The 26,961-nt window shown below is 47.1% G+C and overlaps 1 protein-coding gene across 3 annotated transcripts in view; it reads left to right on the top strand.

The window, feature by feature from the left end:
• The first annotated feature begins 2,240 nt into the window (after positions 1-2,240).
• PLBD2 (phospholipase B domain containing 2) overlaps positions 2,241-26,961 on the top strand; it is a 29,744-nt gene continuing 5,023 nt past the window's right edge. For 2 of the 3 annotated variants that reach the window (XM_022550732.2, XM_022550731.3), the window contains exons 1-6: positions 2,243-2,613; positions 13,667-13,760; positions 15,872-16,030; positions 17,839-17,939; positions 18,159-18,373; positions 24,237-24,334. In XM_022550732.2, the coding sequence (XP_022406440.1) occupies positions 2,324-2,613; positions 13,667-13,760; positions 15,872-16,030; positions 17,839-17,939; positions 18,159-18,373; positions 24,237-24,334 (957 nt within the window). In that variant the 5' untranslated portion in view covers positions 2,243-2,323. Of the gene's footprint in view, positions 2,614-13,666; positions 13,761-15,871; positions 16,031-17,838; positions 17,940-18,158; positions 18,374-24,236; positions 24,335-26,961 lie in introns of all 3 variants that reach the window. The other variant, XM_022550733.3, reaches the window with a different exon arrangement.

The following is a 26,961-nucleotide window of genomic DNA, read 5'->3' as shown; positions in this document are numbered from 1 at the left end:
AATCCTCATTTATAGGATACTCTCCAAGCCTTTTCACATTTATCGTCTTAAGTATCCCCACAGGCAAGGGAGACAGATATCATTCTTATTATATGGATGAGGTTCTGGAGGTCCAGAAAGTCAAAAAGCCTTGCCCAAGGCCACTATATGCATTTCCTATTGCTGCTGTAACAAATGACCACAGACTTAGTGGCTTTAAACAATACAAATTTATTATCTTACAGTTCAGGAGGTCAGAAATCCTAAAGTCAAGGTGTTGGCAGGACTGCGTTCATTCTGAAGGCTTCAAGGGAGAGTCTGTTTCTGTACCTTTTTCGGCTTCTAAAGGCCACTGTGTTCCTTGGCTTGTGGCCCCTTCCTCCATCTTCAAGGCCAGCAGTGTAGCATCTTCCAATCACGCCGCCTTTCCTCACTCTGACCTCCTGCCTCCCTCTTCTAAGGACGCTTGCGATTACATTGGGCCCACCATCTGGATAATCCAGGGCAATCTCCTCGTGTCAATCACATCTGCAGAGTTCTTTTTGCCTTGTGCGCTAACATATTTGTCACTTGTGGGGATCAGGATGTGGACATCTTTGGAAAGACATTATTCAACCTATCGTGGTTACCCAGCTGAGGAGAGACTGAGAACTTCTGAGCCCCTACATTGCTCCTTTGCCCTTCTCCTCAGCAGTTTCACTGTGGCTGCAGTCACTGACAGATCCTGTTTGTGCCTTGCACACCCCAGTGGCAGCATTTCAGTGGATCCTGCATTTGCCTTTTTTTTTTTTTTTTTTCGGTACGCGGGCCTCTCACTGCCTTGGCCTCTCCCGTTGCGAAGCACAGGCTCCGGATGCGCAGGCTCAACGGCCATGGCTCACGGGCCTAGCTGCTCCGCAGCATGTGGGATCTTCCCAGACTGGGGCACGAACCCGCGTCCCCTGCATCGGCAGGCGGACTCTCAACCACTGCGCCACCAGGGAAACCCCTAAAGATCATTTTAACATCTTTATTCATGAATTGTCTGTTGATAGTTTTCGTCCATTTTTCTATCTGGTTTTCACATTTTCCCCTCAAATTTAAAGGGTTATTCATATATTAGTGAGAATGGCCCTTTATCCATGATACATGTTATAAATATCTTCTCCTAGTTTGTCACTTGTCTTTTGACTTTGCTTATGGTGTTTTCGACATGCAAAAGTTATGAAAGTTTTATGTAGTCAAATGTACTAATCTTTTATTGCATTTGGATTTTGAGTCATAGTTTGAGGCCTTTTTTTTCCACACACAAGTTATGGAGGAATTCACCCATACATATACATCTAGGAATTGCAGTTTCATTTTTTACACCTAGATGCTCATCATTTAGGAGTTTATTCCTTTTTTAAAAATAAATTTATTTATTTATTTTTGGCTGCGTTGGGTCTTCGTTGCTGCGCGCGGGCTTTCTCTAGTTGCGGCAAGTGGGGACTATTCTTCATTGTGGTGCTTGGGCTTCTCATTGCGGTGGCTTCTCTTGCTGTGGAGCACGGGCTCTATGTGCATGGGCTTCGGTAGTTGTGGCTCGCAGGCTCTAGAGCACAGGCTCAGTAGCTGTGGCGCACGGGCTTAAGTTGCTCCGCGGCACGTGGGATCTTCCCAGACTAGGGCTCGAACCCATGTCCCCTGCATTGGCAGGCGGATTCTTAACCACTGCACCACCCAGGGAAGTCCCAGGAGTTTGTTCTTGTGTGTTGTGTGAGGAGTGGATACTGGGTCAAAAGAAAAGAAAAACAGAGAAAGTATTTTTGGGACAACTGGTAAAATTCGAATAAAGACTCTGTATTAGACAATAGTATTAAGTAAATGGTAAATGTCCTGAGTGTTATAATGGTACTGTGGTTATGAAGGATAATGTCTTTTCTCTTATATGACCACCTGCAGTTTTTAGGGTTGATGCGTCACTGTCTCCAATTAACTCTCAAATGGTTGAGCAAAATTACATATAAGTATGAAGAGACACTTAATAAAATGTGACAAAATATTACCAATTGATGACAGGCATATGGATATTTATTATCCTTTACTATTCTTGCAACTTTTCTTGAGGTTCAAACTTTTGAAAAATAAAAAGCCAGGAGGAAGCGCGCCACTGCAAGGTTTGCGTAGGCTGACGAGGGCGCCGGGCCCCTTTAAGATGGCCCCGTCCCTTACGTCCCGCCCCCGGGCCCCGCCCACCCGGAAGGGCTCGGCCCAAGTCCCGCCCCTCCACCGCCTACCTCCTTTTCCAGCCAGCCCCGGCCCGGCCCTCCGCTGCGGAGTGTAGTCACGTGAGCCGGGCTGCGGCGCCCCGCTCCGCACCGTCATGGTGGACCCGATGTATGGATGCCCGGGCGGCCGCCTGGCCCGGGCGCTGACGCGGGCACTGGCGCTGGCCCTGGTGCTGGCCCTGCTGGTCGGGCTGTTCCTGAGCGGCCTGACCGGCGCGATCCCGACCCCGAGGGGTCACCGGGGACCGGGGAGGCCGGTCCCACCCGCCTCCCGCTGCCGTTCGGTGCTCCTGGACCCTGAGACGGGCCAGCTGCGCCTGGTAGATGGCCGCCACCCTGACGCCGTGGCCTGGGCCAACCTTACCAACGCCATCCGCGAGACCGGGTAAGGGTTGGCCCGATCTCGCGCGGACCAGCCGGGGGAGGGAGTTGCGTGGGCGCCGGACCTCGCCTGCCCCTAGGACCAGCCTCTTGCCGGTGACAGAGTCCCATCCTCGTCTGCCTGGGGGTCAGTGTCCCACCTCGGAGGCTGCTGCACCGTAGTTGGGTGGGGCTGATGCAGCATCCCTCAGCTCATGGGGACCAGTCCTTTGCCTTCAGCCAGGGATGACAGTACCTCTGTTTCCTTAGTGATAGAGTAACACTTATCCCCACGTAGGCTGGCACTCTCCCCCTCAACCCTCATCTCACCCCCATGACCAGAGGGGTGGTAATGGCTCTCCAGGAGAGATTCTCACTTCCTTGGTTTTAGCTTACCCCATGGGTGCCAGCCCCCCTGCCTTCTTTCCAGAACCAGAGCAGCAGGACTGAGCTTGGATTCCAGGCCAGTCTGAAAACAGAGGGTCCCTAAATTCACAAAGACCCAGACTGTATCATTGCTTGGCCTCTGCTCCTTGCTTCCCTCCTCTCTCCTGGTCCAGGGGAAAGTCGCTTGGCCAGATACTTAGTATGGAGTCAAGCACTCCATCTTTGGCAGTCACCGTCTCTATCCTTATCACCGGTACCCAGGCTGTCATTCTGTTGTATGGCTCTTACCTAACTGCTCTGCCTGTCTGGGCTCTCATTTCCCCATCTGTGGCTTGGATTTTGATGATGTGCTCTGGCTGGGAAGTTGGGTGGTGCCCCTCTCAGGCCTCGTACCAGGGCTGGTGCCCATTCATTCATTCACTCACCTGGTGCTCTTGGCTATGGGGACACAGAGCTGAGGGGGTCCCCATTCAGTCAGGGAGACAGTGCCAGGAGGGAAAATCCTGGGAGTGGGGAACATCTGCCTCAAAGCCTTGTCAGCAAGGCCCAGACCCTGGATCCACGCTGTGTTGGGGAATCTTGGGGAGCCCTGTGTCCCCCCACCCCTCCCCCACCTGCACTATCCCATCCTGGGGTCATCCCAGTGCTTAGAATACGTTACCCCCTCCAGCAGGCAGGGCTTCTCCCACTGCTGCCCCCATCCATTTGGCTGGCTTGCATTCATTTCTGCAGGTGTTGGGGTGACATAGGACACTGTGGACACCCCCGTTCTGGTGCTTTGTGGCACTTGGGAGTATAGTAGATAGACAGACCAGAGATTGTGGGGAGAGGATTTGCTGCAGACACAGGAGCTGGGTGCGGCTAATCTGGGAAGGCTCCCGGGGAGAGGAAACCACAGAGTGGGCTGGCGTCTGTGGCGGGAATCAGAACCCTGTGGCGACGTGACTCTGGAATCTGGTGACCCAGTCTCTGCTGACTCATATATTTTGGGCCCCCGCTTAGCAGAGCTAAGAGAGATGACAGCCTCTGGATGCTAGGGAGGAGGCACAGAGGTAAGGCTCAGCATGGGGAGGGGCTTTGGCCCCAGCACTTTCCCGCTAGGCTGTGTTGCTGTCAATTATGGAAAACAGAGAAGTGGGGAGAGGGCTCCCCTGCTTGTGCTGGATGGAAAGTTCTTCCAGGCTCAGCTCTGGCGCTGTGTGACCTTGGGCAAATCACTTCATCTCTCTGAGCCTGTTTCCTTCCTGAAGGTGGGGCTCGAAGTGAAATTCGGGGGATCACAGAAAGCACCTCTGTTTATTTACTAAAGGAAGGAGTGAATGAAAGAGAAAGGAGCGCGTGTCTTCTGCCCCCATTTTGCAAGTGGGGAAACTGAGAAGTGAGCCCTGGTCTCTTCCACACTTCTTGCTCTCACTTCACTGTTCCAGCATCTTTTCTGTCCAGTCTGCCCCTTTCCCTGTGGGTTTGACAGCATTTGGGACTATGATGTAGGGAAAACTGTATGGGAAGCCCCCATTTTATAAGCAGGGGTACGGAGGCCCTCAAAGACACCCTCCTGAGAACTCAGGAGCGAGATGTAAGAAAGACATCTGGGGTGTCCTGGCATCCGAGCAACAAAATCGCTGATTTGCAGGTGACTGTCTTATTTTTTGGAGGGTGGAAATCATGGTTTGACTCTTCTGTTCACCTAGAATTGGGATCCTTCCTCCTTTCTGGCTCCCAGATTTCACCAGATCCTGGGATTGTCAGGATAACTTGCACGTCTCCTTCCCCCATAATCTTTCCTCTTACTTGTGCTGTATCTGACTCTGGACTGACACTCCCCATGGAGCCTGAAACATTTAGGATTTAATGCTAGGGGATCAGAGATGCACCCAGAGGCAGCGCCTGCGCCAGCCTGGCTCTGGTCTTGGTCCTGGGGAGGCCGAACCCTCCAACCTTACCTTTTCCTCCTTTTCTGACCTGATGCCCCCCAACAAGCTGATTGACCTAAATAGCCTTCGAGTTGGGAGAGGAAGTGAATACCAATAAGAGGGAACTAACCTATTAGGAAACTGGGAAACAACCCAAATCTAGCACCCAACAGGCAGAAGCCCAGCCCAGTAAAATGGATAAATACCACCCAACCGTTTCTTTATCTATTTTTTTGTATTTTATTTAATTTATTTTTTATACAGCAGGTTCTTATTAGTCATCCATTTTATACACATCAGCGTATACATGTCAATCCCAATCTCCCAGTTCATCCCCCCACCCCCCCACACCCCGCCGCTTTCCCCCCTTGGTGTCCATACGTTTCTTCTCTACATCTGTGTCTCAATTTCTGCCCTGCAAACCAGTTCATCTGTACCATTTTTCTAGGTTCCACATATATGCATTAATATACGATATTTGTTTTTCTCTTTCTGACTTACTTCACTCTGCATGACAGTCTCTAGATCCATCCATGTCTCTACAAGTGACCCAATTTCATTTCTTTTTATGGCTGAGTAATATTCCATTGTATATATGTACCACATCTTCTTTATCCAGTCGTCTGTCGATGGGCATTTAGGTTGCTTCCATGACCTGGCTGTTGTAAATAGTGCTGCAGTGAACATTGGGGTGCATGTGTCTTTTTGAATTATGGTTTTCTCTGGGTATATGCCCAGTTGTGGGATTGCTGGGTCATATGGTAGTTCTATTTTTAGTTTTTTAAGGAACCTCCATACTGTTCTCCATAGTGGCTATATCAATTTATATTCCCACCAACAGTGCAAGAGGGTTCCCTTTTCTCCACACCCTCTCCAGCATTTGTTGTTTGTAGATTTTCTGATGATGCCAGTTCTAACTGGTGTGAGGTGATACCTCATTGTAGTTTTGATTTGCATTTCTCTAATAATTAGTGATGTTGAGCAGCTTTTCATGTGCTTCTTGGCCATCTGTATGTCTTCTTTGGAGAAATGTCTATTTAGGTCTTCTGCCCATTTTTGGATTGGGTTGTTTGTTTTTTTAATACTGAGCTGCATGAGCTGTTTTTATATTTTGGAGATTAATCCTTTGTCTGTTGATTCGTTTGCAAATATTTTCTCCCATTCTGAGGGTTGTCTTTTCGTCTTGTTTATGGTTTCCTTTGCTATGCAAAAGGTTTGAAGTTTCATTAGGTCCCGTTTGTTTATTTTTGTTTCTATTTCCATTACTCTAGGAGGTGGATCAAAAAAAGATCTTGCTGTGATTTATGTCAAAGAGTGTTCTTCCTATGTTTTCCTCTAAGAGTTTTCTAGTGTCCGGTCTTACATTTAGGTCTCTAGTCCATTTTGAGTTTATTTTTGTGTATGGTGTTAGGGAGTGTTCTAATTTCATTCTTTTGCATGTAGCTGTCCAGTTTTCCCAGCACCATTTATTAAAGAGACTGTCTTTTCTCCATTCTGTATCTTTGCCTCCTTTGTCATAGACTAGTTGACCATAGGTGTGTGGGTTTATCTCTGGGCTTTCTATCTTGTTCCACTGATCTATATTTCTGTTTTTGTGCCAGTACCATATTGTTTTGATGACTGTAGCTTTGTAGTATAGTCTGAAGTCAGGGAGTCTGATTCCTCCAGCCCTGCTTTTTTCCCCTCCAGACTGCTTTGGCTATTCAGCGTCTTTTGTGTCTCCATACAAATTTTAGGATTTTTTGTTCTAGTTCTGTAAAAAATGCCATTGGTAATTTGATAGGGATTGCATTGAATCTGTAGATTGCTTTGGGTAGTATAGTCATTTTCACAATATTGATTCTTCTAATCCAAGAACATGGTATATCTCTGCATCTGTTGGTATCATCTTTAATTTCTTTCATCAGTGTCTTATAGTTTTCTGCAGACAGGTCTTTTGTCTCCCTAGGTAGGTTTATTCCTAGGTATTTTATTCTTTTTGTTGCAATGGTAAATGGGAGTGTTTCCTTAATTTCTCTTTCAGATTTTTCATCATTAGTATATAGGAATGCAGGAGATTTCTGTGCATTAATTTTGTATCCTGCAACTTTACCAGATTCATTGATTAACTCTAGTAGTTTTCTGGTGGCATCTTTAGCATTCTCTATGTATAGTATCATGTCATCTGCAAACAGTGACAGTTTTAGTTCTTCTTTTCCAATTTGTATTCCTTTTATTTCTTTTTCTTCTCTGATTGCCATGGCTAGGACTTCCAAAATTATGTTGAATAATAGTGGTGAGAGTGGACATCCTTGTCTTGTTCCTGATCTTAGAGGAAATGCTTTCAGTTTTTCACCATTGAGAATGATGTTTGCTGTGGGTTTGTCGTATATGGCCTTTATTATGTTGAGGTAGGTTCCCTGTATACCCACTTTCTGGAGAGTTTTTATCATAAATGGGTGTTGAATTTTGTCAAAAGCTTTTTCTGCACCTGTTGAGAAAATCATATGGTTTTTATTCTTCAGTTTGTTAATACCATGTATCACATTGATTGATTTGCGTATATTGAAGAATCCTTGCATTCCTGGGATAATTCCCACTTGATCATGGTGTATGATCGATCCTTTTAATGTGTTGTTGGAGTCTGTTTGCTAGTATTTTGTTGGGGATTTTTGCATCTATATTCATCAGTGATATTGGTCTGTAATTTTCTTTTTTTCTAGTATCTTTGTCTGGTTTTGGAATCAGGGTGATGGTGGCCTCATAGAATGAGTTTGGGAATGTTCCTTCCTCTGCAATTTTTTGTAAGAGTTTGAGAAGGATGGGTGTTAGCTCTTCTCTCTTTAATTTTTTAAAAAAATTTTATTGGAGTATAGCTGATTTACAATTTTGTATTAGTTTCAGGTGTACAGCAAAGTGAATCAGTTATACATATATCTACATTTTTTTTTTTTTTTAGATTCTTCTCCCACGTAGCCCATTACAGAGTATTGGGTAGAGTTCCCTGTGCTATACAGCAGGTTCTTATTAGTTATCCAACTGTTTCTTTGAAAAGTCACAAAAGATAAACTTACACCATCAAGAATGGAAAAGGAGTGATAGCCACAGATGAGGTGGTACATCCCGCATAGTAGCGGGTGTCCAGGGCACACTATACACTGAAGGGACAATGATGGTGAGGGGAGATTTGTGACCCCTTGCTCATCTCACAAGAATGGTCTGGCTTTTCCCAAATGTGGCCTCTTCATTAGATCCTGGAGTCATCTCAGAGGTATTAGCTGTCCCTGACATAAAACCACAGTGTGGCCCATACACTTTCCAGAAAAAGAAAAAAAAAAGTTTGGGGAAATAGATTCAGTGCAGCTGACTTTTTATTTTTGCCAAGCAAGTGCATTAAAAACAAACCAGAACAATATTTATTTATTTATTTATTTTTAACATCTTTATTGGGGTATAATTGCTTTACAGTGGTGTGTTAGTTTCTGCTTTATAACAAAGTGAATCAGTTATACATATACATATGTTCCCATATGTCTTCCCTCTTGCGTCTCCCTCCCTCCCACCCTCCCTATCCCACCCCTCCAGGCGGTCACAAAGCACCGAGCTGATCTCCCTGTGCCATGTGGCTGCTTCCCACTAGCTATCTACCTTACTACGTTTGTTAGTGTGTATATGTCCATGCCACTCTCTCGCCCTGTCACAGCTCACCCTTCCCCCTCCCCATATCCTCAAGTCCGTTCTCCAGTAGGTCTGCGTCTTTATTCCTGTCTTACCCCTAGGTTCTTCATGATATTTTTTTTTCTTAAATTCCATATATATATGTGTTAGAACAATATTTATTGATCTCTGCCCATTTCATCTAATAAAAGATGAGCTATTTTAGAACCAAACAAGCAGGAAGGACATGATCTCTGAATCAAGAACCGTCAAATGGGGACATTTTGCTTTAGAAACACATTCTTTCCAGTGGTTTGTTTTTTTGTTTTGTTTTGGCCAGGGACTGGGGTAGAGTCTCCCAAAGTTGTCAGCCAGCACAGCAGTGAGGGATTCCAGAAGCCATTTGCTGATGTCCAAGCCTTCCCGTTTTACAGATGGGGAAGCTGAGGCTGGGAGAGCGTGGAGATGTGGTATGAGGCAGGGTTTCAGGTTTAACATCAGAGAGATCTAGGTTCAGATCTCTGCCTGGACACTTCCTACAGGTGGCTGTCAGCAACTGCCTCACCCCAACGAGATGAGGATGGCGCCAGCCTTGCAGGGGCCTGGAAGAAAATCTTTTGATGAGGGCTTAGGGCCTGAGGCAACAGAGGGATCTTCAGAGATCAGCCAGAGGGGCTCTAGCACTGAAATTCCCTCATGAATGGGAATCTCTCTCTCTCCAAGGTATTCTGGAAAGATAGGCAGACACCTACATAGCCAGGTTTTCTGAGAACTCGAGCAAAGTGCACAAACTCCATCCAAACTGAATCACCCCAATCGCCCTTTGGAATAAGGCGGTTCAGAGAGGAATGCAGAAGGCACTCTCTCCAACAAGGGCAGTGACTAATTCCATATTTACCATACTGTGGCCTGGCTGGGGGGGGTCGGGGGGGGCATTGTCACTCTCCACTCATCCTTTTCCTTTCTGTCCAGCTTGAAAGAGTCACACTGCTCTCTTTTAAATCTTTGTAATTATTACACAAGTGCTTAACTTTCCATGGTAAAAAAGTTTAGAAAGGTGAGGTAGAATGTGGGAGGTAAACTGCGCTCCCCACTCTTTCTTTTTATATATAACCACTGTTCTTTCTTCTAGAATTTTCTATGCATAAACAGGCCTAAACATACGTACATACATACATGTGTATACGTACTGGTATGTGAGTGCGTGTAATGTTTTTGTACATGGGGTTATCCTGAATCCCCCGTTTGTCCTTCTCTAATCTTACGTTTTTTAAAAAAACTTTGTGTCTGACATCTCATCAGCACACGGTGGTCAGCCACATGGTTCTAGAAGCCCACCGCATATATGGATAGATTATTGTATCAGGCCCCTAACACTGGATGTTTTGGGAGGGTCCTGTTTTCCTCAGCTCTAGTCAAAAATGCTGCTGTGAGCTCTATTTACAATAGCCAGGACACGGAAGCAACCAAAGTGTCCATCAACAAATGAATGGATAAAGAAGATGTGGCACATATATACAATGGAATATTACTCAGCCATAAAAAGGAATGAAACTGAGTTATTTGTAGTGAGGTGGATGGACCTAGAGGCTGTCATACAGAGTGAAGTAAGTCAGAAAGAGAAAAACAAATACAGTATGCTAACACATATATATGGAATATTTTTTAAAAAATGGTCATGAAGAACCTAGGGGCAAGATGGGAATAAAGATGCAGACCTAGTAGAGAATGGACTTGAGGATATGAGGAAGGGGAAGGGGAAGCTGGGACAATGTGAGAGAGTGGCGTGGACATATATACACTACCAAATGTAACATAGATAGCTAGTGGGAAGCAGCCGTATAGCACAGGGAGATCAGCTCAGTGGTTTGTGACCACCTAGAGGGGTGGGATAGGGAGGGTGGGAGGGGGGGAGATGCAAGAGGGAAGAGATATGGGGACATATTTATACGTATAACTGATTCACTTTGTTATAAAGCAGAAACTAACACACCATTGTAAAGCAATTATACTCTAATAAAGATGTTAAAAAAAAAATGCTGCTGTGAACAAGGATGCTCATACACATCCGTGAGGGCTGTGTGAGCACCGGTCACAGGGTGAGTTCCTAGCTGCTGCCTGTCTTCAGGGCCTCAGCACTGTGGCCTTGACTGAGCCTGCTCCCTGCAGAAGGAGAGCTTTTAAGCAGGCGCTGTCTGGAAGGCCACTGGCCTCTCAGTTATAACCAGGACTTGGCATCTGAACAGCCTTTTTCGTTTTATGTAAGTTGTGTATGTTCTCCCTTGATTCCCCCGCTTTTTTTTTTTTTTTTTTATCACAAGGGGAACTACATTCTGTACCCTGTTTTAAATTTCTTCCCATCACCAAGTCTACTGGATTGCTCCAAACCTCCCCTCTCAGGTTAATGATGAGACACATACTTACCGAGTATAAACCGTTGAGTTCTCTTCTGGCACCTGCCATGGCAACCCTCTGAAGTGGGAATTGCTTTGCCCATTTTACAGGTGAGGAAACTGAGTCCCAGAGAGGTTAAGCAATTTGCCCAAAGGTACACAGTTGATAAGAGAGAGACCTGGGGATTCAGACGATGCCTGAGGGACCCACAATCCCAGACTCTCTTTGTCCTCCACTCTCCTTGAAATTTAAGACCTTTATTCTAGTTTTTTTGTGTTCTTCTCTCCATATCTGTGATTATATGTGAGTCATTAGCCGAAAGTTCATGGCTCTTAGATTTGTTTGATAAGAACTAACTCCTTCACCTTCAAGGACAAAACAATCCCCCACAAAACTGAGTTAAGGTGGAGGCTCAGAGCACATCATGCTCTGTGATGTTAGTCTGAGCTCTGTTGGGCAAGTGACTTCACCCCTCTGAGCCTCGGGCCCCACAACTGCAAATTGGGAGAATCAAACTCATGTCATAGGGTCTTTGGGAGAATTTAGAGAGAAGTAGACATGTGATGTGCTTAGCACTGGGGGCTATTGTTATCCACCATAGCAGGGCCTCATTACCAGTCCCCACAGCTCCATTTTATCTTGTAGCTCAAGTTCTTTGCTTTGGAACTCTCAGAGCTCAGGCTTCCTTCTTTTACTTTCCCTCTCCTCCCCACCCCAACCCCCCTTCTCCCTGCAAGCTCCTACTTAAACTTCAAATCCTGGAGCAGCTATCACCTCTTCTGTGAAGCCTTCCTAGATTTCACTCAGTAGCAACAGGAGCGTACCTCCTCAGGGTACTTTATTCCTTTTCTCGTCATAGCAGTTACATATATTCATTCTTGTATACCCTCGGTGTCTGGCACCCAGTAGGTGCTCAAAGAAGCTTGATTGCCAAAACTATTGGGTGTATTTTGATAGTCATTTCCTCTCCTTTGTCTTCTCTAGGGCAGAGCTCTGCCTGTCCTGGAGCTCTTTGGTGACTTTTTAGCCAAATTCCTGTGAGACAGTCCTGGCTGAGCCTGGCTCTCTGCGTTGTGTAGCCTCTTAAAGATCTCATTAGTGTCTTCTGTTGCCCTCATTTTCTTAATAGAAATTGCCTCCACAAGTGTTTTCCTTAGTTACAGAAGTCACCTGGGTGAATATTCTTTGTGTACTTGGAGCAAGGATGAAATCCAGAACCATAAAGGAAAGACTGATAGGACAAAACTGAAAACTACCATATGGCAAAAACAAAAGCAAAAATCAATTAAAATACAGGTATTTTCAATATTAGTGACAAGCCAAGGGCTAATATGTATATAGAGAATTTCACCAACCAATAAGAAAAGGCGATGGGAATTCCCTGGTGGTCTAGTGGTTAGGATTTGGTGCTTTCACAGCCGTGGCCAAGGTTCAATCCCTGGTTGGGGAACTGAGATCCCGCAAGCCACGGTGCAGCCGAAAAATAATAATAATAGTAAGATGAAAAAAACCACGGTAGAGAAAAATGAGTAAAGGACATGAACCAAAGAACTATAAATGACCAATAAGAAATAAGAAAATATATGTAACTTAACTCATTAAAGGATTATAATTACGTGATTGAATTTTTCAACTGTCACCTTAGTAAGGGTGAAAAAGATTGATCCTAAGCAGGGAAGTGCACAGACAGGAGTTCGTATGTTGTAGAAATGCAGTATATACCCCAGGCATCACCTAGGAGCTGGTTAGAAATACAGAGTCTTGGGCCTTACCCCAGACCTCCTGATCAGAATCTGCTTCCTGGTAACCAGCCTGCCTGGAATTGAATCCTAGCTTTGCCCTTTCTTAGCTCTGTGACCTTTGGTGTGTGTTATCAGCTAGTACTGGGCAACAGTGCTGCATAACAAACTGCCCCCAAACTCAGTGGCTTGGAATGACAGCCGTTTATGCTCATGGATCCTTGGAGCAGTTGGGGCAGCTCTGCTTCATGCTGTAGTTCTGCAGACCTGGTCAGCAACATGTGTCTCTCATATTCTTGGGACCAGCGAGCTGGCCAGGCATGTTTCTCTCGTGGCCATAGCAGGGACACGAGTGGAACCACGGGAGACCCTTTGAAGGCTAATCTCATAACTGAGACAAGTCACTTCTACCGCATTCCATCGGCCAGAGCAAGTCATATGACATGACTGAGCCCAAATCAAGGGGACAGGGAAGGACATCTGGCCAGTGGCGGGAGGGATGTAAAGCCACACAGCAAAAGGCATGGACGTGGGGGGAAGAGGCTGCGATGCCATTTACCACTGCAGGTACGTAACTCTGCTTGAACTACCTCCCCTTCTGTGCGATGGAGACAGTGACGGTGCCTGCCTTGCAGGGCTGTGGGATTGTCATGAGCACTAGTACATGAGTTAATAGGCATGGAAGTGACTGTCCCTCAGGGGATATTAGCTGCTATTATTGTCCTGGGGGAGGGGCGGAGAATGAAGGTTAGCACAGCCCTGGGGGAGGCTGTTTGTCAGTATCTATTCAAATTAAAAATGCATGTGTCCTTTGACCTAGCAGTTTCTCTTTTAGGGATTTAGCCTGACACGTGCACAGAGACAGACCGACAGACATTCATGTGAACGGCAGTTTCGTCACTGCGTTGTTTTCTATGGTTTAAAACTGCAGACAGGTGCGTGCCGAGCTGAGGGCCCGTTTCACGCTCACCCCCTCACTGACCAAGTGTCCCCTCTCCTACCCCTGCAGGTGGGCCTTTCTGGAGCTGCACACGAACGGCCACTACAACGATAGACTGCAGGCCTACGCAGCGGGCGTGGTGGAGGCCGCCGTGTCCGAGGAGGTAAGGGCCAGACGCGGGACCCCGGGGTTTCCCCCGCCCATCAAGTGTGTTCCCCAGGGAGCTTTGGAGGGTTCTGAGATATGTGTAGAGGGGGCTCTCCCACCCCCAGCCTTCCATCTAGTTGGGGAGAAAAGGTCACATGTATTTGTTAAAAATTTACACTGGGTGCTATTTGATGCATATAAAAAATACACAACACATTCCAAGTTACGAAGCTTAGTAATAAAATGAACACCCACCCAAACTAAACCCTGGAATGTTACTAAAACCATTGAAGCCCCCTCTCAACTCCATTCCCCTGCCTCTCCTACCCCAGAGACACCCACCACACTACATGTGGTGGCTGTCATTCCCTTTCATTCATTCATTCATTCATTCATTTATATTGAGATAGAATTCACATGCCATAAAATTCACCATTTTATAATGTACAGTTCAGTGGCTTTTAGTATATTTATAAGGTTGCACAACCACTACCACTATCTAATTCCAGAACATTCTCATCACCCCAGAGAGAAACCCCATACCTGTTAGCAGTCACCTCCCTTTTTCCCCACTCCACCCAGCCCCTGGCAACTGCTCATCTACCTTCTGTCTCTACGGATTTGCTTATTCTTAACAGTTCCTATGAAAGGAATCATCCAATATGCGGTCTTTTGTGGCTGGCTTCTTTAACTTGTTTCCAGGGTTCCTCCATGTTCTAGTGTATGTTAGTACGTTATTCCTTTTTATGGCCGAATAATATTGCATTGTAGGGATAGACTATTTTCTTTATCCTTTCATCAGTGGGTGGACATTTGAGTTATTTCCACTCCCTTCCTTTGGTTAAACTAGTTTTACTACATGTGATGAAACCTTAAACAACATATTATTTTGCATTACCTGCTTTTGGGCTTTTTAAAAGTGATAATCACAGATTTCAGAAGGCAGACCGCATCAGGAGTGGGTGAGGCCGTGGTGGGCTGGCCATGCTCCCACACTGTGCGTGAAGGTGTGACACCCACGTTGGGATGTAATTTGGCGTTAACTTGTAGAGTTGAATACACACATGCCTTAGGACCCAGGGGCCCCACTCCTTAGGTGTGTACCCTAGAGGTGACCCAAGGGGTTCAAAGCAGCCCCGAGGCAAACACACTCAAATGCCACCGGTGGGTGCATGGGTGACCGGATCGCAGTAGTGTCACACAGTGCAGAATCAGAAAGCAGTGAAAGTGAACGAGCAGGTGGATGCGTGTGAGATGCATGGTGCTGAGAGGGACAGAGCACGTCACAGGAGACGGTGTACAGTGTGACAGCGCTTAATAAACTCCCTCTCCTCATTCTGACATGCAGCTGCAGTTTGAGACGCCCTCCTGGGACCTCGATGTCTGGGGAGGTGTCAGACACTGGGTCAGGCCACGTGTTTTGGGTGCTTGGTGGTATTTGAGACAAGATTCCATCTCTCAAGGGCCCCGTAGCCTGAGCCAGGAGCACTGAGGCAAGGCCTGACGTGGTTCTCACGTGAGGAAGCCCAGACACACGTGCCAGAGGCTTTGCCCACGTTACCTCTCTGAGCTTGCACACCAGCCCCCGAGGGAGGCTCTCCGTCTGTTGGGGTGACGGGGACGATGGGCTCATATGGTCTTTCACCCCGCAGCAGGCTGGCCCAGCTTGTTCATGTGACATCAGGGTGGGGAGGTGGGGAAGGCCTCTTGAGGGCTGGTGGAACTGCCACAGGATTCTCTTGCCAGGTTCACTGCTGTGTCCTCAGTGCTCAGGACAGGACATGGTAGGTGCTCAAAAAAAAAAAGGTAGTTGAGTGACTGAATACGTGTACAGATGGGGGTGGCGGACCCCAGTAACAGAGGAGGCGTAATCTAGGACAGACTGTGAGTGCTGACGGCTTTCAGAGGAGGGAGGCATCCAGAGGCATTGGGCCCTGGTGGGGGTGAGAGCTGGCTGGGTGAGAGAAGCCAGTGTGAGCAGAGGTGCTGAGGTGTCCTCACCAGAGCTCCTCGACTCTTTGGAGACCTGGATAGGAGTGAGGACTCTGAGCCCGAGTGGGGGCCAGTGGGGTCCTCAGGGAAGAGTGCAGGCCTGCTGCCCCGCCCCTGTCCTCGCCCACCCTACAGCTCATCTATATGCACTGGATGAACACGGTGGTGAATTACTGCGGCCCCTTCGAGTATGAAGTCAGTTACTGCGAGAGGCTCAAGAAATTCCTGGAGGCCAACCTGGAGTGGATGCAGAAGGAGATGGAATTGAACAATGGCTCTGCTTACTGGCACCAGGTGGGCATGGCCCCCATGCTCAGAGGGCTGGGGCAGCAAGCTGAGTCTGCTCTGGGGACCTGCTACCACTGCAGGTGCTACTGTTCCAGCTGGCCAACCTATCTGTCCCCTGCCCCTCTCAGCCAGCCCTCCCTCCCTCCCTCCCTCCCTCCCTCCCTCCCTCCCTCCCTCCCGCATCTATCCACCCATCTACGTACCCATCCTCCCATCCATCTACTCATCCATCCACAGATCCATCCAGTCTTCCCTCCCTCCCTCCCTCCATGTCCATCCTTCCCTTTCTCCCTCCCATACATCCATCTGTCCATCCACCCACCCACCCCTCCATCCGTCTACCCATTCATCCATCCATCCATCCATCCATCTAGTTTTTCAGCACATTCGTCCACCCACCCACAAGTCTATGCATCTTTCACTCTCTTCTTCCCATTTATTCATCTGTCACCAACCTGCCCATCTTAGCCTAGTTGTCAGATATTCTATCCACCTGCCTTGTCGATATACCCCATTTGGTTGCCTGTCTCTCTCTCTGTTCATCATCTACCTGTCTGTCCATCTACCCTCCCATCTACCTGCCTAGCCATCTTCCTGATGGACCACGTTCCCTGCTTCATTCCACCTCTTCCTTCTGGCCAGAGCCTAGGCATCTCTCAGTCTGTCCATCTGTTGGTCCATCCCCTCTGCTCTGTCTCTGCTGCTCGTACATCTCGCCAGGGGCTGCCCAGTTCCCCAGGGTGATGCCCACACTCCTTAATGTGGCCTCAACACCCCCCTGCACCCTCTCCCTCCCCAGCCTCATCTACTGGCCTTCTCAATCTGTGCTCCGGCCTCCCTGGCCTCCTCCCAGTTCCTTGAACAAGATGTTACCTCTTCACTCAGGGCTTTAAAGTGTGCTGTTCCTTCTGCCTGGAACACTTTTCCTTCTCCCCCTCTGCCCGGCTCATCCCCACCATTCCTCACCTCCACGTCCCCTCCCTGCAGTTCTTTGTAGCCCTCTTGTGAGGCATTCAGATTCTGTCTTCAACTGGACTTGGGTCCCATGAGGACAAGCCAAGGACCACATCTGCCTTGTCCACTATGGTATCCCCAGTACTTAGCACAGGGGCTGGCACATAGTAGGCGCTTTATAAGTGAAGGTTTGTTGAGTATTTACAGATGAAGGAGTGAATCCATCTGGTCCCGTCCATCTACTTCAGCACCTGCCTGAACATCTGTCCTTCTCTTCACCCTCCTGTCCATCTAGATGATTGCCTTTCTCTCTGTCCTTCTCTCATTTAACTCAGTAGCCACCATCCATCCATCTGTCCTTTTGTCTGTCCATCTTACGGATGCTTGCTAAGTGCCTGGTGTATGCCCAGCACAGGCCAAGGCCCGGTGGGGGACACAGTGATATACTCCATGGTTACAGAACAATGACAGTGACAGTGGGGAGAAGTCAGCCACATGACACAAGTTCACTGAGCCAGCAGCACAGCCAGTAAAACTCAGAACGGGGAGCAGCCAGCAGCGGGCCAGGGCAGGCTGGGAGGCTTCCTGGAGGAGGTGGATTTGGGTTGGGTTCTTAAGTGGGGTGATTTGGGGTTGCCACAGGATGGAGACATATAGTTAAATGATGGCAGGGGGGTGCTTGGCATGGAGGGGTGGGTGGTGGTTAAGGGGGGGGGTCAGGGTTGGCTGGAGCCTGGAGGGTGCACCTGAGCCTCCTTTGCTGAAGCCCCTCCCATTGCAGAAGGCATGAGCCTGGGGGAGAGGCCTCACCCTCCCTCTGCCCCCTGCCCCCTGCCCCCTCCCCCTCCCCCTCCCCCTAGGTGCGGCTGACCCTCCTGCAGCTGAAAGGCCTAGAGGACAGCTATGAAGGCAGTGTGACCTTTCCAACTGGGAAGTTCACCATCAAACCCTTGGGGTTCCTGTAAGTGCCACCCCCAGAGTGGACAGGGCAGGGGAAAGTGCCACACACCTTATAGTCAGACAGACCTGGGTTCCAATACCAGCCCTGCCACTTCCTGGCTACATGGCCTCGGACCGGTCGCCCAACCTCCCAGTGCCTCAGCTTTCTCTTCTGTGAAATGGGTATGTAATGGCACTCCCAGCAGGCATGGTAACCCTCCGGCACTCTGACCCTCCTCAGCCTGTTGCAGATCTCTGGGGACCTCGAAGACTTAGAGCTGGCCCTGAATAAGACCAAGACCAAGCATGCTACGGGCTCTGGCTCCTGCTCTGCCCTCATCAAGCTGCTGCCTGGCCAGAGTGACCTCCTGGTCGCCCACAACACCTGGCACTCCTACCAGTACATGCTGCGCATCATGAAAAAGTACTGGTTCCAGTTCAGAGAAGGGCCCCAAGGTGGGTAGATGTGGGTGGGTCTGTGTGTGAGCATGTATGTGGGTACACAGTGGGCATAGTACTGGGAGGTGTGGGCCTCAGCCCCATATACACTGGGGTCACCATAAGGCCAGTCTAAGAGTTCATGTTATTTTATTTATTTATTTATTTTTTTGCGGTACGCGGGCCTCTTACTGTTGTGGCCTCTCCCGTTGCGGAGCACAGGCTCCGGACGCACAGGCTCAGTGGCCATGGCTCACGGGCCCAGCCGCTCCGTGGCATGTGGGATCTTCCCGGACCGGGACACAAACCTGTGTCCCCTGCATCGGCAGGCGGACTCTCAACCACTGCGTCACCAGGGAAGCCCGAGTTCATGTTATTTTTAACGTGTTTATTTCCTTTTAATTTTTATCTCACAAGGCGTATCAGTAAGCTACTGCTGTGTAACAAATCACCCCAAATTTAAAACAGCAAAGGTTTAAAACATAGCCATTTAGTTTTGCTCACATGTCCATTGGTCTGCTGGGTGGTTTTGTTATTCTAGGACGAGTCTGCTGATTGTGGCTGGCCTCACTGATGCTTCTGTAGTCAGCTGGGGTGAGCTGGCTGACCTAGGATGGCCTCGTCTGCACGCCTGGGGGTTGGCTGTCAGCTGGGATGATGTGACAGCTGGGCTACATGGTCTTTCATCCTCCCACAGGCTAGCTCAGGCTTGTTCATGTGACATCTGGGCAGGCAAGTGTGGAAGGCCTCTCGAGGGCTGATTGAAATGGGCACAGCATTCTGTTGCTCAAAGCAAGTCAAGTGACCCGTGCAGATTCAAGAAGTGGGGAAATAGACCCGACCATGTAATGTAAGGAACTGCTGAGTCACATTGCAGATGACGTGGATACAAGCATGGGGAGAGTTACAGCCATTTTTGCAAACAGCTACACAGAAATGGATGAATACGTTCTTCCTGTCAAATGTGAAAACCTTGCCACTAAGGCCCAAGTGCCGGGTAGTGTGCCCGTCATTCCTGGCCCCAGTGTTAAGTCTAGAGGTAGCCACTGCCAAATGTTTGCAGTGCCTCCTTCTTGGGCAAACTTAAAAAAATTAATGTTGCCAGGAGGTGGCGAGAGGGTGGGGAAATGTATACCCTCATTCACTGCTAACGGGAGTGGGAGCTGGCACGGCCACTTTGAAGAGGAGCCCAGCTGGCGTCTAACAAAATTTAAAATCTGTCTCGCCTGTGATCCAGCAACCCTCTGGCTCAGATCTGTCCCTGGAGAAACATTTCTATTTCTACAAGGGGATTGTGTACGTGGCTGTCAGCTGCATTAGTGGTTTGGAAACAACCTAATGCCCATTAATTTAAATTTAAACTTCTAAATTGACATTTGTACAGAAAAGTGTGCGCATCATAAGTGTACAGGTGGAATTTTTGCACTTTGAACACACACCTGTGTGTGTAGCATCCAGACAGAGAAACAACATTCCCAGCCCCCAGAAGCTTCCTTCCTGTCCCTTTCCAGGCACTGTCCCCAGCCCGTAGTGACTTCTCACAGCCTGGATTAGGTTTGATGGATTTGGAATGTTTTGCGAATGGAATCATGCAGCATGGGCTTGTTTGCGCCTGGCTTCTTTCACTCAGTGTAACGTCTGTGAGTTTCATCCACGTTGTCCTCTGTAGCTGCAGATCTGTCGTTCCCATTGCTGTGTATCCACTATATCTTAATATCTGAAAAACCTACATAAGTCATACATGTATGTTATAGAAAATTGGAAAATGCGGCAAAACACACATACACACAGTGAAAGTCACAGGAACACCCCACATCCCACAAGAGGTCATTTCTGCAAACACTTGGTTATGTTTTTTCAGACTTTTAAAAAACGTACCTCACTTTTCCATTTGTTTTAACTTATCGATATTTTTATTATACTATTTATATGTAAATACATCCTCACTGGCACAGATTCCAGCAACAGAGATGAAGAAATACATCTCCCTTGATACCTTCGTCCCAAATTCCAGATCTCTCCTAAGAGGAAAGCACTGATGCCATTTTGGTTTGGATCTATCTAGATTTGGGGGGATACATTTATATGTGTGTATATATGGACCTCTTAAAAATTAATAGACTTTATTTCTTAGAAAAATTTTACACTGACATAAATTGAGTAGACAGTACAGAGTGTTCCCATATATCCCCCTTCCCACTTTCCCCTGTTACTAGCCTCTTGCATTAGCGTGGTTCACTTGTTGCAATTGATGAACCAATATTGATACATTATTGTCAACAGAAGTCCATGGTTTACATTTGAGTTCACTCTTTGTAGAGTTTTATGGATTTTTGATGAACGCTCAATGACATGTATCCGCCATTACAGTATTTACAGAATAGTTGCACAGCCCTAAAAAGTTTGCTTTCTGGGTTTTTTAAAAAAACATAAATGAGATCATGCGATATGGGTTGTTTGCCACTTGTTCCTCTTGCTCCACGGCCGGCCTTGGAGAGCTTTTGATATTGTCATGTTCGGTCCACCTTTTAACAGCTGGACGTTAATTTTTTTTTTTTTTTTTTTGGCGGTACGTGGGCCTCTCACTGTTGTGGCCTCTCCCGTTGCGGAGCAGAGGCTCCGGACGCGCAGGCTCAGCGGTCATGGCTCACGGGCGCAGCCGCTCCGCGGCATGTGGGATCTTCCCGGACCAGGGCACGAACCCGTGTCCCCTGCATCAGCAGGTGGACTCCCAACCACTGCGCCACCAGGGAAGCCCTGGACGTTAAATTTTAATTAGTCCCCAGTTGAGGATGTGGGCCATTTCCAGGTCTTTACTCTCCCTCCCTTCCTTCCTCCCTCCCTCCCTCCCTCCCTTCTTTCTTTTTAAAAAATATTTATTTCTTTATTTGGCCACACCGTGAGGCTTGTCCAGTGAGAACAAGGAGTCCCAACCACTGGACTGCCAGGGAATTCCCAGGTTTTTGCTGTTTCAAACAGTACTACAGCAAGCAAGTGGGCCCCCAGATGTGTTTCCTGGTGGAAACGCTGGGTTAAAAGATGAGTATAATTAAAATTTTAGTTTCTAGATAGATAACAGCCAAATTGCCTCAAAAAGTGGTTGGGCCAATTTACACTTCCACCGCCATTCTGTGAATATGTTGTCTTTCCCCACAGCCTTGCTAGCACTGGGTATTACGGTTCACTTCACATTTTTTTGCCATTCTGCTGGGTGATAAATGATGTCCCGGACTAAGTTTGTTCTGTTTTTTTTTTTTTAATTCACTTTATTGATGGATAGCTGAAATACACATTTAGAGCATATAATTTGATGGGTTTGGACAAACATGCAGTCATGTAAACACCAATGGAACATTTCCATCACCCTAGAAAGTTCCCTGTGACCTTTGCAGTTAGCCTCCACCCCTCTCCCCAGGCAACCGCTCTTCTGATTTCTTTCCCATGAGGTTAGATTTGCCTGTTCTAGAACTTCATATAAACCTGCACTAATTTTTAAAAGTTTTCTAAGGGACGTCCCTGGCGGTCCAGTGGTTAGGGCTCCGCGCTTCCACTGCAGGGGGCGCAGGTTTGATCCCTGGTCAGGGAACTAAGACCCTGCGAACCTCACAGTGCAGCCAAAAAAAAAAAAAAAAAAGGTTTTTTTTCTAGTTTTATTTATTTATTTAATTGAGGTGAAATTCACATAACAAAATTAACCGTTTTAAAGTGAACAATTCAGTGGCATTTAGTACGTTCACAGTCTTGTGCAACTGCCACTCAGTCTAGGTCCAAAACGTTTTCATCACCAAGAGAGGAAACCCTGTACCCACTGAGTAATCACTCCCTTTTCCCCCTCCTCCCAGCCCCTGGCAACCGCTAATCTACTTTCTATCTCTGTAGATTTACCTGTCCTGGACATCCCATAAAAACGGAAACATACAATGGTGGTTTTCTTACGACTGGCTTCTTTGACTCAGCATCATCATTTCAAGGCCTCTCCATGTCGTAGCAGGTGTTAGCACTTCATTCCTTTTCCTGACTGCCTAATATTTCGCTGCATGGAGATACTACAGTTTGTTTATCCATCCATCTATTGATGGATATTTGTGTTATTTCTTTTTGTATTCTAGACTAATTTTCAATAATTAAAACAAATTAATCAAGTCATACATGTTCACCGTAGGAAGTTAGAAAACAGAGCACAAGGAAGGAATAAAAATCACTTGTAACCCACCCTGCCACCAGCCCCTGAAAAACCACCATTGGTGTTGGTTGTTTTCCCTTCCAGTTTTAGCTGTTCATTGATGACTTTGCCCTTTTTACTTTTATCTATTCATCAGTTATATAGAAATAGCTCCTTTGGTCCATCCCTCATCCCTAGTGGCCCTCATCCCCACCCCAGAACACTTTGTACCAAAAGTCCATCCCTTGACAAGTGCTGGTCTGGTTACGCAGTAACCTTGATTGTAGGCCTACTGGGTACCCACTGTTGTGCTAGAAACTACCTCCACGATCTTATAAATTAAATCTTTACAACTGCCCTGTGTGGGATGAAGGATTATTATTCCCAGTTTGCAGATAAGGCTCAGAAAGGCTCAGAAAGGCTAAGTAACTTGACATAAATCAAACAGTTGATAAGGGCCTGAACCGGGATTCTGCCCCGGTCTCCTCCCCACAAAGCCTGTGCTCTCATCTGATCCATCCATCTCACTTCCAGGAAATAAAATCTTGAGGAAGTGTCTGCACTCCTATGTTCATTGCAGTATTCACAATAGCTGAGATATGGAAACAACGTAAATGTCCATAGCCAGACAAATGGATAAAGAAAATGTACACGTACACACACACACACACACACACACACACACACACACACACAATGGAGTATTCAACTGAAAAAAGCAGGAAATCCTGCCATTTGCGACAACATGGGTGAACCTGGAGGCCATTATGCTAAGTGAAATAAGTCAGAGAAAGACAAATACTGTATGATCTCACTTTCATGTAGAATCTAAAAAAGTTGAACTCGAGGGAATTCCCTGGCGGTCTGGTGGTTAGGACTCTGTGCTTTCACTTCTGCGGGCCCGGGTTCAGTTCCTGGTTGGAGAATTAAGATCCCGCAAGCTGCGTGGTACGGCCAAAAAAAAAAAAAAAAAAAAAAAAGTTGAACTATTATAAGCAGAGAGTAGAATGGTGGTTGCAGGCGGCTGGGGGGAGGGGGAAATGGGGAGATGCTGGTCAGAGAGTACCATCTCCCAGTTAGAAGACAAGTGAATTCTGGAGTCTAAAGCACAGCATGGTGACTATAGTTAACAACACTGTACTGTATACTTGAAACTTGCCAAGAGAGTAGAACTTCAGTGTTTACACAGCAGAGGCTGTGTAAATTAGCTTGGCTGTGGCCATCCTTTCACAGTGTCTACGCCTATCCAAACATCACAGTGTGTACCTTAAACACAGACAATTTTTATTTGTCAGTTATACCTCAGTAAAGCAGGGGATAAACCCTCCCTCCACCCCCCAAAAAAACAAAGTCCGTGCTCTCAGATTTCTGGGTATTTGCTCTGTGAATGATCTTTTTCACAATAGGTTTTTGCAATTAAAAAAAAAAAAAAAAAAGGAAAGCCAAAATAAGGTACAGTAATCAAGATAATTATATATATATATATATATGTATGTAATGTATGTATGTATATATATTGCTACTAGCTTTTACATGAATGGCCTGGTTTGCTGATTCTCAGAAAGAATGGAGTAGGGGCTTTCTCTGAAGCCTGCTGTTCCACCTGGAAACTCCCAAGTCTTGCTGGGAGGGGGAGTGGGGTTCTCCGTATGTGCTTGTCTGACCAGGCCCCCTTCCCCCTCCCCTCCCCCTGCCCCGGGCTCACTCTCCCGCCTGCAGAGCAATCTACCCGGGCTCCCGGCAACAGGGTGATCTTCTCATCCTACCCTGGTACCATTTTCTCCTGTGATGACTTCTACATCCTGGGCAGCGGGCTGGTGAGTCATCCTCTGGTGTCACTTTTCTCCCCGGGGCAGCTTTGCACCCAGCAGCTTAGGCACAGCAGGGGGACGCAGACTCCCCCATTTCCGCATCACCACCACCCCAGGGCCGAGGCCAGGAAGCGCTTGTAAAATGTCGCTCCCCAGGTCACGCCTGGGCCTCCAGACCCTGCAGCTGGCCTGGGACTCTGTATTGTCCTGCAGTTCCTCAGAAATCCCTGGTTTGGGCCCTTTTGAAATATCCGTGGCCCCAGTGACCTCATTTTGTGTTTATGTATTTAGGACAAGCCATCTCTCTCCCTACCATGACTCTGCTCTTTCTGCCTTCCCTTTTGCTTTCCACAAAACCCCCTCTAAACCTGGCTGGGTTTCTGAATAAATGTTGTTTACAATGTGGTGTTTTTATCGGTTTTCCTGGCTGGGCTCCAAACTCATTTAGAAATCTGTTCCTGGCACCCCTCTAGACACAGCAAGCCCTGTAGTCGCCAGGGTAACACTGCAGAGGAGAAAAAACATCACTTAAAAAAAAAAAAATCCTAGATGCAGAAGACGCCAATTCTGGGGAGGGGAGGGGAAGGGGCTCTTTTTCTTCTATTACTTTGTGAGAGGAGCGTGGGATTTAGTTCCCTTAAATGTGGGAAGAAGCATGAAAGGGGCCAGGCAGTGGGTGAGGGGACCCCCTTGCTGCGGTCTGGGGTGGGGAAAGTAGGAGTGAAGCCTGGGGAAGGACAGTTGAAATAGTTTCATCCAGTTACAAAAAGTGTCTGGGAAGGAAATTTACCTTCCATTTGTGTTCTTAACTATTTTTATGCCACAGACTCCTTTGGCAGTCTGGGGAGGCGTGAACCCCTTCTCAGAATAATGCTTTTAAATGCACAAGCCAACATATATGGGATTATAAAGGAAACCAAGTATATCGACATGCATTTATCGAAATATTATATAAGTAAACTTTTAATGTAATATACAAGTGTACCTCGTTTTATTGAACTTTGCCGATATTACAGATTTTACAAACTGAAGATTTGTAACAACCCTGCATCGGGCAAGTCTGTCAGCACCATTTTTCTAACGACATTTGCTCATTTTGTGTCTCTGTGTCACATGCTGGTAATTCTCACAATATTTTAAGGTTTTCATTATTATATTCGTTATGGTCATTTGTGATCAGTGATCTTTGATGTGAGTATTGTAATTGTCTTTTTGTTTTGTATTTTTTTTCTATTTTTAAATTAAGGTATGTACATTGGGTTTTAAGACAATACTATTGCACACTTAATAGACTATAGTATAGTGGAATCATAACTCTTATATGCACTGGAAAATCAGAAAATCCATGTGACTTGCTTTCTTGTGGTATTCGCTTTATTGCAGTGGTCTGGAACAGAACCCGCGATATCTCTCGGGTCCGCCTGTATGTGCTGCTTTATTAGCACGTCAAATAAGAAACTCCAGGAACTTCCCTGGTGGTCCAGTGGTTAAGATTCCGTGCTCCCAATGGAGGGGGCACGGGTTCGATCCCTGGTCGGGGAACTAAGATCCCTCATGCCACAAGGTGTGGCCAAAAACAAAAAGAAAGAAACTCCAGTCGCAGGTGGGCTACCTGCCATAATTTACAAATAATGAGGAGCATAAACGATATCTTGAGATGTGTGCAATCCTGTCCTGTGGTGGGAAAACATCTGTGATTTCTGTTGGTGACGATCTCAGGTACCGCTAATAATACTGTCATGTGTCACCTCATTAGCAGTGGAAGGAGATGCTGCATTTCGGTTTGACATTAGTGGAAATAAAGATGTAATGTTTCCCCACCCAAGTCTGCAGACTCCCCGAGCACTGCCCCAGGTTGAGAACAACCCCTGGCGCAGAGAGAGGAAACTGCCCTCCAGGGCTTCTGAGGCCATGCGGGTCTGAATCCTGGCGATGACGTGGGACACTAGAGGGATGAGGAGGGTACAAGTGTGGAGGGAGTAGAGAAGCTCTTCCTACCTGGGCATCGCTATTGAGAGGCTTGCTTTGCACATTCCTCTTTGAAACATCATATTTATGGCTACTGCTGTCTCTTAGTTGTTTTCTAGCTTCGTATAAAAAAGGAAGAAGCATGCTAATATCCTGCTGTAGGGGAGCAAGCCCCGATTTAAGAGTTGGAAGTCTGAGGGCCAAATCTTGGCCCATCCACGTAGCGGCCATGACCTTTTGGCAAGTCTTTTAGCTTCTCCAGGCCTCAGTTTACCTTTCAAGAAGAAGGGGGCTTAATAGCAGTGCTGTGTTTTCCCCCGGAGGGCTGTAAGAGTTGATGGAGATTGTCCACCAGGCTACCAACCCCAAGCCTCCCAGCTTTCCCTGCGGAACTGCAGGGAAGGGGTAGAGATGGGATGCTATCTCTCTGGGGAAAGAGTTGACCCACTTGGTAGGGGGAGTGGGTCCCGTAGGAGCAACACCCTGGGCTCTCTTAGGGGCTGTTTCCCAGGGCAAAGGTGGATGCATGATCTTGATCATGAACCCCCTCGATGCTCATCCAAAGAACTGGTGAGGGACATGCACCTAAGCCAGGACATGAAGTTTTAAAAAACGAGTCAACAGATTTGAACCACGATTGATGCAGCGCTGCCACTTGGTGGCAC

This window comes from Delphinapterus leucas, chromosome 14 (assembly GCF_059928025.1).
Source record: "Delphinapterus leucas isolate spDelLeu-1000000601 "Yukka" chromosome 14, BTC_Dleu_Yukka2, whole genome shotgun sequence".
Taxonomy (NCBI): Eukaryota; Metazoa; Chordata; class Mammalia; order Artiodactyla; family Monodontidae; genus Delphinapterus; species Delphinapterus leucas.
The sequence above is the reverse complement of the archived record's forward strand: the minus strand, read 5'-3'. Positions and strand labels throughout refer to the sequence as shown.